The sequence below is a fragment of the Lichtheimia ornata genome (genome assembly GCF_029851405.1).
Source record: "Lichtheimia ornata isolate CBS 291.66 chromosome Unknown scaffold00006, whole genome shotgun sequence".
In the NCBI taxonomy this organism is placed as follows: Eukaryota; Fungi; Mucoromycota; class Mucoromycetes; order Mucorales; family Lichtheimiaceae; genus Lichtheimia; species Lichtheimia ornata.
Genome location: NW_026695326.1, coordinates 248,427 through 264,556, shown reverse-complemented (window position 1 = coordinate 264,556; position 16,130 = coordinate 248,427). Strand labels below are relative to the sequence as shown.

General features: G+C 43.9%; 3 protein-coding genes across 3 annotated transcripts; 1 reads left to right on the top strand and 2 right to left on the bottom strand.

The window, feature by feature from the left end:
- Positions 1-40: 40 nt before the first annotated feature.
- Positions 41-2,969, bottom strand: O0I10_002254 (uncharacterized protein; the record flags this gene model as incomplete). Its single annotated transcript, XM_058482338.1, has 7 exons — positions 41-1,043; positions 1,110-1,410; positions 1,468-1,639; positions 1,700-1,801; positions 1,866-2,093; positions 2,161-2,819; positions 2,897-2,969. 7 exons carry the CDS (start codon positions 2,967-2,969, stop codon positions 41-43), a joined length of 2,538 nt encoding a protein of 845 aa, XP_058346836.1.
- Positions 2,970-10,286: 7,317 nt separating this feature from the next.
- O0I10_002253 (uncharacterized protein) lies at positions 10,287-12,141 on the top strand (the record flags this gene model as incomplete). The annotated part of the gene is made up of 10 exons (XM_058482337.1): positions 10,287-10,305; positions 10,369-10,564; positions 10,636-10,776; positions 10,841-10,954; positions 11,010-11,115; positions 11,180-11,244; positions 11,297-11,454; positions 11,511-11,614; positions 11,674-11,832; positions 11,890-12,141. 10 exons carry the CDS (start codon positions 10,287-10,289, stop codon positions 12,139-12,141), a joined length of 1,314 nt encoding a protein of 437 aa, XP_058346835.1.
- Positions 12,142-12,457: 316 nt separating this feature from the next.
- Positions 12,458-15,983, bottom strand: O0I10_002252 (uncharacterized protein; the record flags this gene model as incomplete). The annotated part of the gene is made up of 13 exons (XM_058482336.1): positions 12,458-12,579; positions 12,644-12,745; positions 12,808-12,889; positions 12,950-13,835; positions 13,901-14,192; positions 14,256-14,344; positions 14,406-14,608; positions 14,678-14,893; positions 14,959-14,992; positions 15,072-15,188; positions 15,285-15,425; positions 15,498-15,690; positions 15,800-15,983. The coding sequence occupies 13 exons, from the start codon at positions 15,981-15,983 to the stop codon at positions 12,458-12,460; spliced, it is 2,661 nt and encodes an 886-aa protein (XP_058346834.1).
- Between the last annotated feature and the right edge of the window lie 147 nt (positions 15,984-16,130).

Genomic DNA, 16,130 nt, shown 5'->3' with positions numbered 1-16,130 from the left:
AAACAAATATACTACATCTACTACTACTTTTTTAATGCACTTAGTCGGTCATCTTGTCCGATTCATATTGACTCTTGTCCAGGCCACCTTGCCAGATCTGGGTGTTCCACTTTGGATAGACACGTTTGTAAAGGTTCATGAGGATGGTGTCTTGTTGTGTTATTGGCCCATCAAAGATACACTTCATATAGCCGTGTGTACCCAAAGATTCGCGAATATGACCAACACGACCGTATTTCGTAGTAAGTTGAATAGGCTTGAAGTAGTTGATATCTTCTGGATTGAAGAACATGTATCGAATAACAGCGGATCGCTTGTGAATCTTGTAAGGATGACCACTGAGGATGATACGCTTGGCAATGATACGCTTGACATCCGTGTTGACAAAAACACCCTTAGAGACAAGAATGGGTTCATTGACATTGTCCGTTTCCTTGTAAAGCTGACAAGGGACCTTGCCAAACACCGTGGGGCCATAGATGGTAGCAATAGCGGACTTGCCCATTTCCAAGAATCGCTCAAATTTGTGTACATGGTTGGTGCCCTTGTTTGTGTTTTGGGAATAAATGGGTCGTACAGCGTATCGTCGGAAACCAACATGAAGCACCATGGGGTCCTTGGACTTGACAGGCTCCTCATAGGCATTGTCACGTTGCACCTGGAAGTTGAGAAGCGACATCTTGTGCTCATACTGCAAGAGACCAAATACAATGTAGGGACGCTGCTTATCATAGGCAGCATAAGCTTGTGGAGGAACATCCTTGATCCAAATCGTGATACGGGTACCAGGTTTTACTTGACCCACAATGGCTTGGCTAACCACTCTGCACTTGGTGCGCTTGTAATTTTCAAACTGGAAGATGCGTGCATAATCAATGGGCAAGTTCTCATATGGATCCCAAGCTGAAGTGCGGAATGACTGAAGACCACGATAACGAGCAAAACGTTCACGAGCAGGTCGATCAATAGGAGTATCAATTTCATCAGGGAATTCCTTATTGTCCTCAAATTGCTTTTCACGTTGCTTCATGTATTCTTCATAACTATAACAATACGCATATGCAATTAGTTTCTTCGCCATCCTTATTACCATTCTATGATCCACTTACGCTTGTCTTTCTTCTTCAGCAGTCAATTCATCCTTGTATTCTTGACGACCTTCCAACTCAAGCTGTTCGGATTCTTCATCGTCACGTGGGAATTCGGTGGCTGCAGGAACGACCTCCTCCTCATCTTCTTCAACCATATCCATATCACCATCCTCATCTTCTTCATCTTCACTGTAATCCTCATCTTCAGAATCAACAATCCATGCTGCCTGATATTGTGAAGTGCCCTTGGGTACACGCTTGGTCTTTGTAGCTTGGGGACGATCCTCGAACATCTCATGGCCCATGGCACGCATACGCTCTATATATATGACCCCAGGTCAATTCTCCATGCAATAGATTTGGTGTTGTTACATACCATCAGCTTCTGCTAATTCTTCTTCGGTTGGCCAAGTTTGTTCATTGTCCATGAAATCGGGTTCATTCTCGGCAAGAAGATCATCTTGTTCTTCCGGATTGGGTGTGTCAAGTACTTGATCATCCTCATCCATGCCATTCGATTGTTCATTGCCGACATGTGCTGAAGTGATCTATAATAGATAGCTGTGTCAGGTATCATATCACCTCATCCTTGCTTTCCTTTAACACACCTGCTCGATCTGGAAGTCACCAAAGTTTTGCAAATGAACCAAGCGATTGGCGTTGAATGGATTACCACGAGCATAACCAGTGACCTTTAAAGTGCCCTTTTCCTAATAACCCTGACATGAGCATCCCTTGTCCTTTTTCCCAAAAGAGAGTGATTGTATCATTTACCTCATTGTATGGAGCATACTCTACTTGTTCGGCAAGCATGTAAGGATGAAGATCACGCCAAGCGAGAGGCTTAGGTCGTTGGGATGTGATATAGCGAATGACATTGATGGTATCTGATTCATTGTCGAGTGTAAACAAATGTTCCTCAGTGGGGAAGAATTGTTGATTGAATGCGACCAAAGACTTTTTGACGGCTGGTTGTAACTTGGGAGCCACCTTATCCAAATGCTACAATGGATGCAATGTCAATATATATAAAGTTGCATGCATGCATGCATGAACCTGAATGCTTTACCTGAACCACGGGTGCGACGTTGACTTGACCTTGATTGAGGATACCAAGTAAACAATTGATACCAAATTGATCCACTTCCACAGTAGCTGACAAGAGAATGATGCCCATATCGGCAACCTTGAAGGCATCCAGGACGTCCACAAAGTTACGGCGCAAGGGAACGAATTGGATCTTTTGTTTGAAGCGATCGACATGCATGATGGAAGACTCGTATTCGTTCTCTGGTGGTTCCTGGCCGATGGAGCGATACAAGGAAGCAATAGCAACATGAACGTCGGTGTCAGGCGAGAGTGCAAGTACAGGAATGATCTTGGGTGCACCATGACGACCTTCGAAGATACGATTCACTCGAGTCAATTCTTCTCGTTTCCTCTGTTGTTCCATTTTGGCAGCATGGCGACGATCGTTCTTGTTGAGCACCTTGCCTCCTCCTTGTTTGACAGCAGAGCGATTCACTTTGCCTTTGGACTTCTCCTTGAGCGAACTCTTTGACGCATGGCGCGATTTGAATGGTTTGTTGCTTTGGTGAAGGTGCCCTGGCCTATGTCGTTGCTGAACTCCCATACTGCTACTACTTGTACTAGGCTCGTGCCGATCGAGGTAAAAGGGTTGAAGGTGCAAGAATCCATTGCTGAAACTTTTTTTTTCTGGCTGAGATGCTGGGAATTTTTATGGTCACGCTACAATGCTCCTGGTGAAACATTCAGGTTGAACAATAAGATGGTGATCCACCCACCGTCTTTGAAGCTCCCATTCAATACGCCCATTGATTGAATAATGGTTTCCAATTGTAGTGCTGTCGATAACATGATGATGAATAAAACGAATGTTACCACTTTCCCAATAGCCTCTTAACGCTTTGTTGTATGCACCAAAGAAAGATGATAATACGCATTATCGTATTGAGACGAGGTGTCGCTATTGTCACATTACATTCGTTAAAGCTTCCTAGACCAGGTTCTAAATATTCCATAGGTAGTAGCAAGTATTAAACGTTCCTATTGCAAAGATAATAAACCCATAGTGATGGCTGCCCACCATCGATGCTTGATCGATGCAAAAGTTTTGATTCATTGTTGTGAACGTGATTGATTATGCTCATGAAAGAGTGAGCTCTAGCACAATATGGCACAAGTATATGATTATCACCTATAGCAAGTATCGGCATACCTGTAGTCTTACATAAGAACAAGTCCTGAAGACCAGCAACATCATTTCAACTCTCATCCTTTCTTCACTACTCAAAGTACTCTAAAATGCGCTGATGAGATCAGCTGTACGTATTTAGCTTATTTCCCATACCATGGTTGAAGTGGAAAAGATTCCATGCGGGCTATCATAGGCGGGTGTTACTACACGTAATCATCACCATGCATTCTCCAACAATAACGTTAGCCTTCTTGCTCTTACCCAATCAGCTGTGTTACACAAACAAGCTTCTTCATCTTTGGCTCTACCGGGAGCTCGCTACTCGATAATGAACAATGACCTCTTATCATATAGCATCACTATCAGAGCATATGTAAAACATAAAGACGCCCTTAACTCAGAATTTTACCATCGAGTATGGGATCTTTGATAGGACAATGTTACTCGGCTGGGCCGAAAGCATATACTATCCCAACTCACAAGTTCAACATGGGCAACCCCAGATTAGTCCAAAGTCGCCACCAGCCAAAAAATAGGTGGCGACATTTGCGAAATCTCGTGTTGGCAACATGATAATTTCGGCCCCGACTAGCAACTTTGTTCTCTTAAAGACCTAGTGTTTGATTGTAGTGTTTAGAGATACAGGCGTCTTTATGTTTTGCCTATGCTGTAAGCGTGATGCTATGTGAAGAGTAGTCTTTGTTCTTTGTCAACTAGCCAGCCCTGATAGCGCAAAAGATGCAGAGCGGCGTGTTTGGGTAACACAGCCCATTTTGCATGAATGGATGGGTCAATGTATAATACTTTATGGATGATCTAGGAACAGGCATGTATTGCCAGCTAAAAGCCACTTCCACCCAATCCCAATTGTTGAGCATTCCAATGCATGGGAACGATACTCCTGCTCCAGACGTTTACTTACATGCTTCAATTGCCTTGATCCGAGCTAATTTGACCGAGATACGGTCAAAGAGAGATTACATGACTCTGCACATAGAGAGTGCTCGATCTACCTCAACTGATGTTTCTTTGTTTCAGCGTAGCTCAGTCAAATCAGCTCGGGTCAAGACAATTGAATTATGGAAATAATCGTCTGGAGCAGGAGCATTGTTTACATGTCATAGAAAGGACAACAGTGTCGATTATGAAGAAATCGCTGCTAGCTACCAATGATGAGCTGTACTGAATAGTGTATAAAGTATCGTACGTTGACCCTTCCATTCATGCAAAATGGGATGTGTTACACAAACACGCCCCTGTGCGTCTTTTGCTCAGTCAGGGTCTAGTTGATTGACAATGAACAAGGACCACTTTCATATAGCATGCAATGTAAAACATAAAGACGCCCGTAGTTCAAAACTTTACAATCAACCGTGGGGTCTTTAATAGAACAATCTTGCTCGGCGGGGTGAAAGCGATCTTGTGTCAAACTATGAAGTCCATCGTGGCCATTCCTAGATTTGGCGAATGTCGCTACCAGCCAAAAAATATTTTTGCTCGTCGTCGAAAAAAATTCAAGAGGTCGACCCGATTCCAATTTGGCTGGTGGCGACATTCGCCAAATCTTGGATTGGCAACCACGATCGTGAAACTTCCACACAGGGTGCTTTCGGCCCCGACGAGCAACTTTGTTCTCTTAAAGACCCCACGTTTGATGGTAAAGTTTAGAGACACAAGTGCCTTATGTTTTACTATGATGTAAGCGTGGTGGAGTTGCTTTGTCCTAATGGACGATGTCGGCTGCATTAACGAAAAGATAGAGAGCTGAGTGAAATGGCACGTGGTGGTGACACAAATACGTCCTTGGCAAGCTGCTGCATAAATGCATGATGATGATGATAGTCTTTTGTGAAGGTACGTAAGTAAACAACATCCAACAATGAAGGTGTGTCAAGGTATGCATCACATTTGCATGTAGAAGAAAGTCGAGCTGCATAAACCAATTTGTATATGTAAAAAGATACATATACATATTGAATGAGTCACTCATCCTGAAACTCAATGGAGGGATCTCTTCACTGTTTCTCTTCTCAAGCTCATCCCACTTCCCACTCCTCCTTATCGCATTACAAAAGCCATGTACTTCTTGCATGACCGATAACCGGACCACCTTTATTATTCCATCTTTGAAGCAATAGTATGTAATCCACAAGCTAACAACCTCCAACAAGCGTGTAATAAATAAACAATGCTTTACTTCATCTAGCTATCTTGCTATGTACTGTACATTGCCACCACCATCGTCGTAGTCGTCCTCCGTCATCATTCCCACTCGTACTCGTCACCAGTCGTCAATCTCATCCGTCACACCAACATCCAAAAGTACACAAGTTGAAAAGAATGGGATCTTGCAGGCTTCCTTTTGAATCTCGTTGTCATCATCACTGTCATTGTTGTAGATGGGGTGATCATCGTAATCGTCATTGTTGTGAATGTGGTAATCATCGTAATTGTCGTCTCTACAAATAAGAAAGCAGGCAAGTTAGACCATCTGGTACCGGAAGGATGACGATTTGGTATACCGTTAGGCGATCCTCTCTAAGGAAGAAAGCAAATCAGAAGGAATTCACAAACCAAATCACCACCATACGAGCAACGTCGGGCGATCCCTTGTTCTTGAGAAGGCACTGCACGAATCACGCAAGGCCAGTTCGATCCATGGCAAGGAAGGACATCACTTACGTAGAGTCCAGGCTCATCGTTGTCCTCATTCATCCTCTCCAAAGAAAGAATGATCCCCAATCCTTCCAATCATTTCCCACCTCATGAAAAGAAATCCTTAAGGGAAAGAACGAACCTATCACGAGAAGAGCGTGTTGGTTAAACACATTCACAAGCTGTTGCAAATCCCCTTTTACCTCAACACGGTGACCATGCTCTTCCAAAAATCCATCGTCATCGACCCATCCTCAACTCAACGCAGGCCTATAGAGCCCTGGACGCGTTCCAAGAAGCTTTTCCAGCACACTTGGCTAGTGCAGAGCGATGCAGCGGCCACTTGATACAGGCTGGGACTTGAACCCAAAGAGATGATGATCCCCCAAGTTGCATTGCCTGGCCAAAGAAACCTATTCAATTCATTATTAGCACACGCACAATGAACACCCTTTTCATTGTTTGTTTCATTGCACTTGCCTTTTCCATATACACAAAGACCCGTTGTTGTTGTTGGTTACTGGAAACCGAAAACCATGGTGTAGTATAGTTGAGCCGAAACAAAACGCCAAACCAGCCAACGTCTTGAAACCGAACTTGCCCTCTATACAAGCTGACGCGTCAATGGAACCAATTCGGCTGCAACATTGGACTCTGAATGTACCTGTTGACACCAAGCGTAGAGCGGGAATAGCAACGAGCAAAAGGAAGCAACAATATCGCCATGGCAACCACCAACCACCAACCACGCTCATTCCTCGGCACTTTGGACACACTCACTCCCTGACAATGCATGTTCAGAACTATGTTAATGCCTCACAAACAACAAGAGCACTCTTCTATAATACATTACCTTGATCGCAATGTCGTGAATGGAATAAGGAAAGGTGGGAGAAAAAGAAGAGAAGCGTTGTCTCAAGTCGTGGAGCTGCTGTTCCCCAAGTTTAAATCCCCTACTGCTATTACACTGAGGCCACTCATTAATTACCCTATACACGCCATCCACCCATCGTCATCATCACCTTCACGATAGACAATAATACACGTGAATAAAAGAAATGATCCTCACGTATAGAAAAAGGGTGTGTGCCACTTTACACTTTACATGATAATGATGATCCAACAACAGCCATTGCCTTACTACCAGGTTAGCTCGAATCATGAAAGTTAAATGATGGGCATGCTGGGCTGGTGCAGAACAATCGTTCGTAAGCATTGGATTGGACAACAAAGATGAATGGGAGGAATGGGCTATTAGCTGGCATTTTGAACTATTCCTAGATAGTGTACAAGAATCATGCATCGCCTGTGCTGAATGACTCAAGTTACACAAACACGTCCTCTGCATCTTTTGCTCTATTATAGTCATACTACTTTACATTAAACAAAGACCACTTCTCATATAGCATCACCCTTACAGCATATGTAAAACATAAAGGTGCCTGTATCTCCAAACTTTATAATCAAACGTGGGCTCTTTAATAGATCAACGTGCTCGTCGGGGTCAAAGGAATCTTGTGTCAAAGTATGAAGTTCATCGTGGGCAATCCCAGATTTCGCAATGTCGCTACCAGCCAAACTGGATCCGGGGCTTAACCTCTTTCGACGATGACCAAAAAAATATTTTTTGGGCTGTTTGCGACATTGAACGCGAAGCTTTCACACAAGGTGCTGTTGGCCAAGCCGAGCCCATTGCTGTAATAAAAACCCCACGTTTCATTGTAAAGTTTGGAGATACAGGCACCTTTATGTTTGTAACCGTGATGCTATATGGGAAGTGGTCTTCGTTCAATGTCAAGTCGCTGGACCCTGGCAGAGCAAAAGATGCAGAGGGACCTCTTTGTGTAACCCAGCTACTTTGCATGACTGGAAGGATGGAAGGATGACACTGTATACTGTTGACAAAAGCCCGTTCATTGCGAGCTAACAGCCATTTCTTCACAATAGCCACTGTTGTCCACTCTATGACATGTGAGCGATTCTCCTGCTTCAGACATTCATTTCCATGATTGGATTATGTTGATTCGAGTTGATTTGACCGAGATACAGCCAAAGAGGGATTACATCAATCCACACATCTAACCATGCTCTATGTTGCTCAACTGAAGTAACCTTGTATGAGCGTAGCTCAGCCAAATCAACTCGGATCAACATAATCCAATCATGGAAATGAATGTCTGAAGCAGGAGCATCGTTCCACTGTCATAGAATGGGCAACATTGCCGATTGTGAGGAAATGGCTGTTAGCTCGCAATGTATGGGATATTGTCAATAGTATACAGTATCATCCTTCCATCCTTCTAGTCAGGCAAAGTAGCTGAGTTACACAAAGAGGCCCCTCTGCATCTTTTGCTCTGCCGGGGTCCAGCGACTTGACATTGAACGAAGACCACTCTTCATATAGCATCATGCTTACAGCATAGTAAAAACATAAAGACGCCTGTATCTCCGAACTTTACAATGAAACGTGGGGTTTTTATTAGAGCAATGGGCTCGGCTTGGCCAACAGCACCTTGTGTGAAAGTTTCACGATCAAGCTTGCCAATCCCAGATTTAGAGAACAAGAATGCTAAACGTACCCCTCATCCACCAAGCATAACGTGAGAGAGCTCTGGGTGCAAGAGAACCACAAGGATAACTTCCTTGACAAGCTGAGGAAAAGTCGCTTGTTTGGCCAGAGAAGATACACATTGATTGTCCTTATGCGGGCCCCACCCTATGACCCGATTGAACCGACACGAATCCGTTTCCTTCGATGATCCAGTCTCACGCTTCCCAGTTGGACCAAGCTTGTTGACGATCTCGAATAGGCCGAAAGACCACTTGCGATCATATGCGCCGCACCCCTACTGCGTGAAGCCACAGCCATACGTGCATCTTGCCGCTGGGGGGATACCAGCAGAACGATACTGGGGCGAGGGAGTGTCCTGAAATAATACGAGCCAAAAGGTGGAAGATTCAATAATACGCAACCCCATAGCCAACTTTTCCCAGTCAATGGTCGTGTAGTCTAAAGTAGACAATGAGTGAGAGATTGCCATAATAGAACAAGTCCAACATACCTCTTGAGATGCCAATTGTAAACAGGTTCCAAATAAAGAGCACCCTATTGCCACCCAATACAACCAAGTGAAACAACGTAGTTGTAACGATCCTTCACTCTAACTTACCTCTTTACACTTCCCACAAGTGTTCAACAATGACAATGGCCTTGAACGGTCTTGATCAGGGGGAAACCTGGTTGGTTTTGGTTGAGATCAACCGTTGCCTTGGCTACGCAACGCTGCTGTTATGAGACGCGTGTAAACCCCGTCACACTTTTAATTGCCCAGCCATTTTTACAGCACGTGATAGTCGTTACCATGGATAGTAGCAAACGGTTTAAAGCATTGTACACATGTAACTTTTGGGTATGTGCATCATCCAGGAGCTGAAACAAGGGTATGTGGTCTGTGCACGGCTACTTTTTATTTCCGAGGGCACGAGTACGTCCACTTTGACTTTCCGAAGATCGTTTGGTGTCACAATGTTCGTTTGGTCATCTCATTGTCTCATTTGGAAATGCTCGTTGCTATGGCATGCGGATACATAGGTATCATCCACTGCTTTTTTTGAAAGTTATTGATACAAATCCAATAAAAGTAATCCATAAATGAGGCGTTTGGTCTACCAATAATGCTACAGTGTCATTTGTTCTCAACAAAGAGAAAATTCTGGTATCATTATGCTGCATCCGTTGGTTACTTTTTTAAGGACGTTGATTATTTTTGTACGTACTGACAAAGGCACCATGATGGTTGATAAAACCTATCCACATAGGCTATCATAAGCACCGTATTATATTGTCCTATAGAAGGAAGCACCATTGTGATGCATTAAACACCCAAGGTGTGTCTACTACAGACAAAGTTGCAGGCCTGATAGTTGCCACCGAGGATGAACCTGCTTACAGCTAAAGATCATCCTCGTGGTCTATATGCGGCACAAAGAAAGTGGAATCTCGGTATGTAGCCGCTGTCTCACGCTTCGTACTTTTTGAATGCGCTGATGATCATTTGTCATGTATAAAGGCCACCGTGATTACCCACTACATGGCTCTTACAAGTACCACACACTAGAGTTGCATACCGCTTATCCCAACGACTGTTCTATTGGATACAATCATAACTTTTTATTCAATGGCCTTCTAGGCAGATATAGGTACTCGCATAACAAAGCACTATTAAGTATCATTGTTGTCGGTGTTTATGAGGTAGCTCTTTGTGGATCCAATTTCCCGAGTTGGGCTTCCTTTTTATACTTTTGCTCTTCCTCACCACGCCATGAACTTGGAATTGCTTGGTCAGTATCCCCAACCGTAGATCGCGTGTGCGAATCAAGTAGCGTATTGACTTAACGAACCAGATCCTTGGGAACAGGAGTACCCGCAGACGATCGAAGAAACGCTCGAAGATGGCTATGTCATGACATGCCGATTCAACAGACGCGGTACATTGCTTGCAGCAGGTTGCCACGATGGACGATGCGTTGTATGGGACTTTGATACAAAGGGCATTGCAAGAAGCCTAACAGGCCACGTCAAGTCTATCGCAAGTGTCAGGTACAGGAGTAGCTTTTTCAACGCAAACGACAACTCTATCTATTGACATACACACACCCTCTTGTCAACAGCTGGTCGCGTAACGGTCGATATCTCTTATCTGCATCAAAGGATTGGACATGTGCTGTATGGGATTTGTTAACAGCTGAACGACTTGTACGTGTACGATTCTCTTCTCCTCTCATGATGGCACATATGCATCCAAGGAACAAGTAAGCATCATCATCTCCACTATATAGGCTTTTGATTTTCTCTTTGCTTATCATATACATTTAGTTTTCGCTTTGTGGCAGCAGTATATCAGGATCGACCTGTGGTTGTGGATATCGTCAATGGCAGGACCAAGGTCACAAGACTACTAGAAGATTTGGATGAGCAATCTGGGAAGAAGTAGGTATTGAGCTATGCTGAGGCAGGTTATGAGTTTACTCAAAATCCATTTCAGCACAACGATTTTCGGATCAGCCGTATCATGGAACAAGAATGGAAGCAGGATATATGTGGGAACATCAAAAGGTTATCTCTATGTTGTGGATAGTGAGACACTCAAGGTATGTGTATATCAAAATAGGTGCTTTTGGATGACAAGTAATGACGGTGGATGGGATGACATAGGTGGTTTATTCTACAAGAGTGACTAGCACTACCATCAAAGACATACATTGGAGCCGTAATGGAAAGTGAGTGAAGAAAAGATTAAGCAAGGACGACATGCTGATCCCTGTGATACAGAGACATCCTTATCAATGCAAATGATCGCGTCATCCGTTATTTTCGATTGGAGAGACATGAGGGCACACCTACATTGGAGAACAAGTACCAAGACCTAGTTAACCGGATACAATGGAATAGTGCATGCTTTAGTGCGGATGGCGAATTTGTTATTGGAGGTAAATGGCGTTGTTTCTTTTCTTGAGGACCATACTCATGATGGTATTGTTTGTAGGTTCGGGGCATAAAGCAGAGCACAATATCTATATATGGGATAAGAAGATGGGAAATCTGCTCAAGATTTTGGAAGGTCCAAAGGAACCATTGGATGATTTGACAGTAAGTGTGGTGATGGTCTATGCAAATCAGTACAAGGCTGATGGTCGTTTTAATGGTAGTGGCACCCTGTACAACCGGTGATTGCATCCGTCAGCAGCTTTGGCAACATCTATATTTGGACAAGTAAACGAGAAGAGAATTGGAGCGCATTTGCACCTGATTTCACCGAGCTGGAAGAGAACTTTGAATACGAAGAAAAGGAAGATGAATTTGATGTGGTACGTCACTCACGAGTGAGATAATCAAATTTGAGAATTCTAATAGAAGTGTAATAGGTACCAGCAGAGGAAGTGTCTCGTCGCAAGGAGGATGATGAAGAAATCATTGTTGACATTACAACGTGTGAGGATGTTCAAGCGTTTGTGGACTCTGAGGATGAAGGCTTGGATGATCAGGAGGAAGAGATTACCTATTTACCGGTGCTTGAGAGTGACAGTGAAGTGGAAATGGATGATGCAAGGTCAACAGGCACGGATCACCATCAGCGTTCGCACACTGAATTACACGCAACCGAATCCAGCAAATGATAGATTAGAACATTTCATCCACCTTACAGCAATACCACACCCTTCTTGTACAGTTATCTCGACTTGCCGAATGAAATCGCTAAAACATAATCATCCACCACCACCACCACCATCGCTTTCTCAATATATCGATCATCAAACATTCTTCAAGTATGCACGCTACATCATAGATGTTGATTGTTTGTTGTGTCTATTGTCGCGCTTAAATACATTTATATTTTCTCTCTTTCAATTGTGGAATGTACTAGTGCCAATATAATATATAAGAAATGTTTTGTTGTTGTTGCTTAAGGATCGGTTCGCGCTGGATAGGATTCTAGCTAAAAGATGATTGTGGGATCCATCCATTTGCGGTGGCAATAAGATTTGCTTCATGTTCATAGAGTTCTAACGTGCGTTGCACCATCCGCACAGCGGTCATGAGTGCTACTGCATCGCCTATTATTGTACAAAGCCGTGAGTGATGAGCGAATCCTAGCATCCTTTTTCTCCTCCTATATACCTTGTTGTTGGATGAAGTTCACCCGAACCATGCGTAGTCTACTTGAACTTGGTAGTTGCACCTCTACCTTGAATCGTAAGAGTATTGCTTTGGTGGTTGTTTCTATAAAAGCGAGCATGGTGGTGAGGAAATGGATGATGGCAGGAGGACGAGAGAGTACTTACCATTACCCGGAAGCACCATTTCACCCTTTCTCCTCATGTTGCCTTCAGAATCCTGTCGTTCGGTAATGGTTCCATCCAAGCACTATTCATGTAGGATATTAGTCATCATCGTAATCCGATGGGTATGGGGGTATCTACGTACCTCTTCAAGCACTTGTTTGATTTTTCCAATAGCCTCTCGTTCATCTCTCGCAGCACAATCAATCGAACATACTTTGGGTTGCTTGAAATGGAAGAGACCAGGTAACCAAGACGATAGCCGTGGGCTTCCTTGTTGCCGAGGAGTGGTTGTGACACGTGACGCGGATGTCAACATGGGGGATGCTGCTGTTGTGGTCCCTGTTACTAATGCTGCTCTTCCAGTGGTGGGATCCACATCATGCTGTTGCGGCTGATGAAAATGATGGCGATGATGGAACGGTGAATGGGGTTGTGGATGAGGAGGTTGAACGATGGGTGCAGGCATGGATAAGCGATGACTTCCTTTGTTGGGTGCTTTCATATTGGTGGCAGCAGTGACAGGTTCAACCTTATTCCGTTGCCATAGATGCATGATCCGATTCAATTTGGATGATTCTCCCCCATTACTATTGTTGTTGTTATTGTTGCTGCTGCTACTGCTGGAGCTATGAGCTGATACATGATCACTTGTTGCAGCAGTTGTAGTGGTGTTGGTAGTTGATGTGTAACGTGTGGATTGGGAAGGTGATTGGAATTGATTTGGATAATGATAATGTTGATGATGACTTGATGCTGTTGTTGGCTGTACAAGGAAAGGACGTGTTGGTGTTCGAGGAGAGAGCATATGAGCGATATTGAGATGTTGCTGTTGTTGTTGGGGAGTAGAAGGAGGTTGAGGAGGATTAAATATAGATGGCTGATGATGATGCTGACAACATTGATGTGGTGGGTATACTGCAGGAGCATGTTCTTGTTGTTGTGTCTCCGTTTGTTGTTGTGCTGATGGTGGAGGGTTAAAGATAGGTCGTCGTTGTGGCGATGGCGAGAATGTTGGCACTGGTTGACGCCTAAATGAATAAAAGGATTTCGATTAGTTACCTTTATTTCACACGCTTGTTGATTATGTTTATACCAGATACGGTGTTGTTGTGGTTGTCGCATAGGGCTGTGATGTGGTGGTCGAGGCGATTTAAGATTGGCAGATGCATCCGCACATGCTTGATTGTAAATAAGGTCAGCTCGGATGACAATGGGCTTGGGAGGTACTGGCGGAGGTAAATCAACATCCCCAACGTTGCGCTCTTTTCCGGCAATTTGATGCATCATCCCATCAATGCCAGGGAGTGAGTCACGAGCAGATGTAGTGGTCGTGGTAGCCGCACTGCAAATAGTTGCTGGTCGTCTTCGTTTGGCAGGTGATTCAGCTACATGATGTATGTGTATTAATAATAGTAATACACATTTACATGATTCCTTCTTGCCCTTACCCGTCCTTATATCATCATCTCGTTCAGTTTGCCAATAATTGTTTGCATGTCGTTGTAATAACACATAGGTGACCTTTTGCATGTTGTACCTAAAATAAAAGTCAATGGCTGGCAATGCCACACACACACACACAACCACATGATACATACTCCTCATTCAAAAGTGCCTTGAGAACCTCTTCAGAGCTTAAATCAGTCCATAACACCTTGAGAGTTTCCAGTAATCGATCATCAATTTCGGAAGCATCCGACACGGGTCGGCCAATCTCAGATGCCGTGGGAGGATCAGGTAAAATGGATGGATTGATAGGTGGATCAGCAGTAAACCAAGGATGCTGTTGTACTTGTTTCATCTAGAAAAAACACATCCCCTTTATCAGCAACGTGACCCGATGTACCACCCACTCTCACATTGTACTTACCGTTAACCTTTTCTCTGGATGAATGACGAGGATCTTTTGGATAAGATCACGAGCTCCACTGGATACGTAGTCTGGCATTTTGTATTTCCCAATCTTGACCTTGTTGAGCAATTCTCGAATGTTGTCGTCATCAAATGGCAAATGTCCACAAAGCAATGCGTACAAGATGATACCACAGGACCAAATATCAGATGCTGAGCCATTGTAAGGTACGCCCTAGAATGATAGTGGTGGTGGTCAATGCACATTGGGTTGGTTACACACAAATTCATGCTGCTTACATTAACGATCTCTGGGCTTGCATAATGCGGGGATCTAGAATGTTACGCCGACGAGGTTGTCAATATCATCATCCTATTACAACGCACACACACAACACACGATATCCAATTACCCGCAACTTGTCTCTAACAATGATCCTGCAGGCTGTAACGAAGCCATTCCAAAATCAGCAATCTTGATATTCTTGTCCTTGTCCAATAGCAAGTTCTCAGGCTTGAGATCACGATGACTATCCTTGAATGTGTTATCTGCTGTATCCACCCAACCCTCATTTCCATGACAACACACACACACACACACACACGCAATGCCATGCAACACATACCATATCAAATGACGATGACAATAATCCAAACCAAAGATGATTTGTTGAAAGTATTTGCGAGCCTCGGGTTCAGAGAGTCGTCCCTGGGAAACAAGATAGTCGAATAATTCTCCGCCCTGCACATACTCCAGGATCAAGTATCTAATAGGCATCAATGAGATACGAAAGCTGACGGGTACGCTCGTGTATATAGGGTGCTGACATGGTGCTTACAGATTGGGTGAATCCGAGAGGTCAATCACGTCGAGTAAGCTCATGATGTTCGGGTGGTGAATGAGTTTCATAATGGCGATCTCTCGTTTGACAGCACGTTCGACAGAAGCATTGGTGGCAAGGTGTGATTTGGATATGATCTTGATGGCAACCTTTTCACCCGAGACCTTGTGTATGCCAAGTTTGACACGACCTGTAGTTGATGGCACGCATGAGCAGCAATGAATAAAGACGGGTGCGTGTGTGTTGGGGGCGGGAATGAAAAGAGGTTGAATGAATGAAAATGTTCCCAAACACGGTACCTGAAGAACCTTTGCCCAAGGTCTTTCCAAGCCAATAATCGCCGATGTCTTTTCGTCGTCGACCTGTGCCTGGTGAAAGGAGAGGACTGAGGTTTGGAGGAGGGATGTGATGTTTGCCGGGTGATTGGGGCTTTACAATGATTCGACGTTGTGGTGCAGGAGATGATGGATTAAATGATGGCATAGCACAGACACACACACAATGCGGAAAAAAAGGGGGAACAAGTTACAATAAAAGCAAAAATGAAGTAAAGGAAGAGAGTGTGCGATTGTGTAAAAAGAGGAGAACGAGTAAGATATGAAAGGACCAACAATGACGAAAGGATGTTGG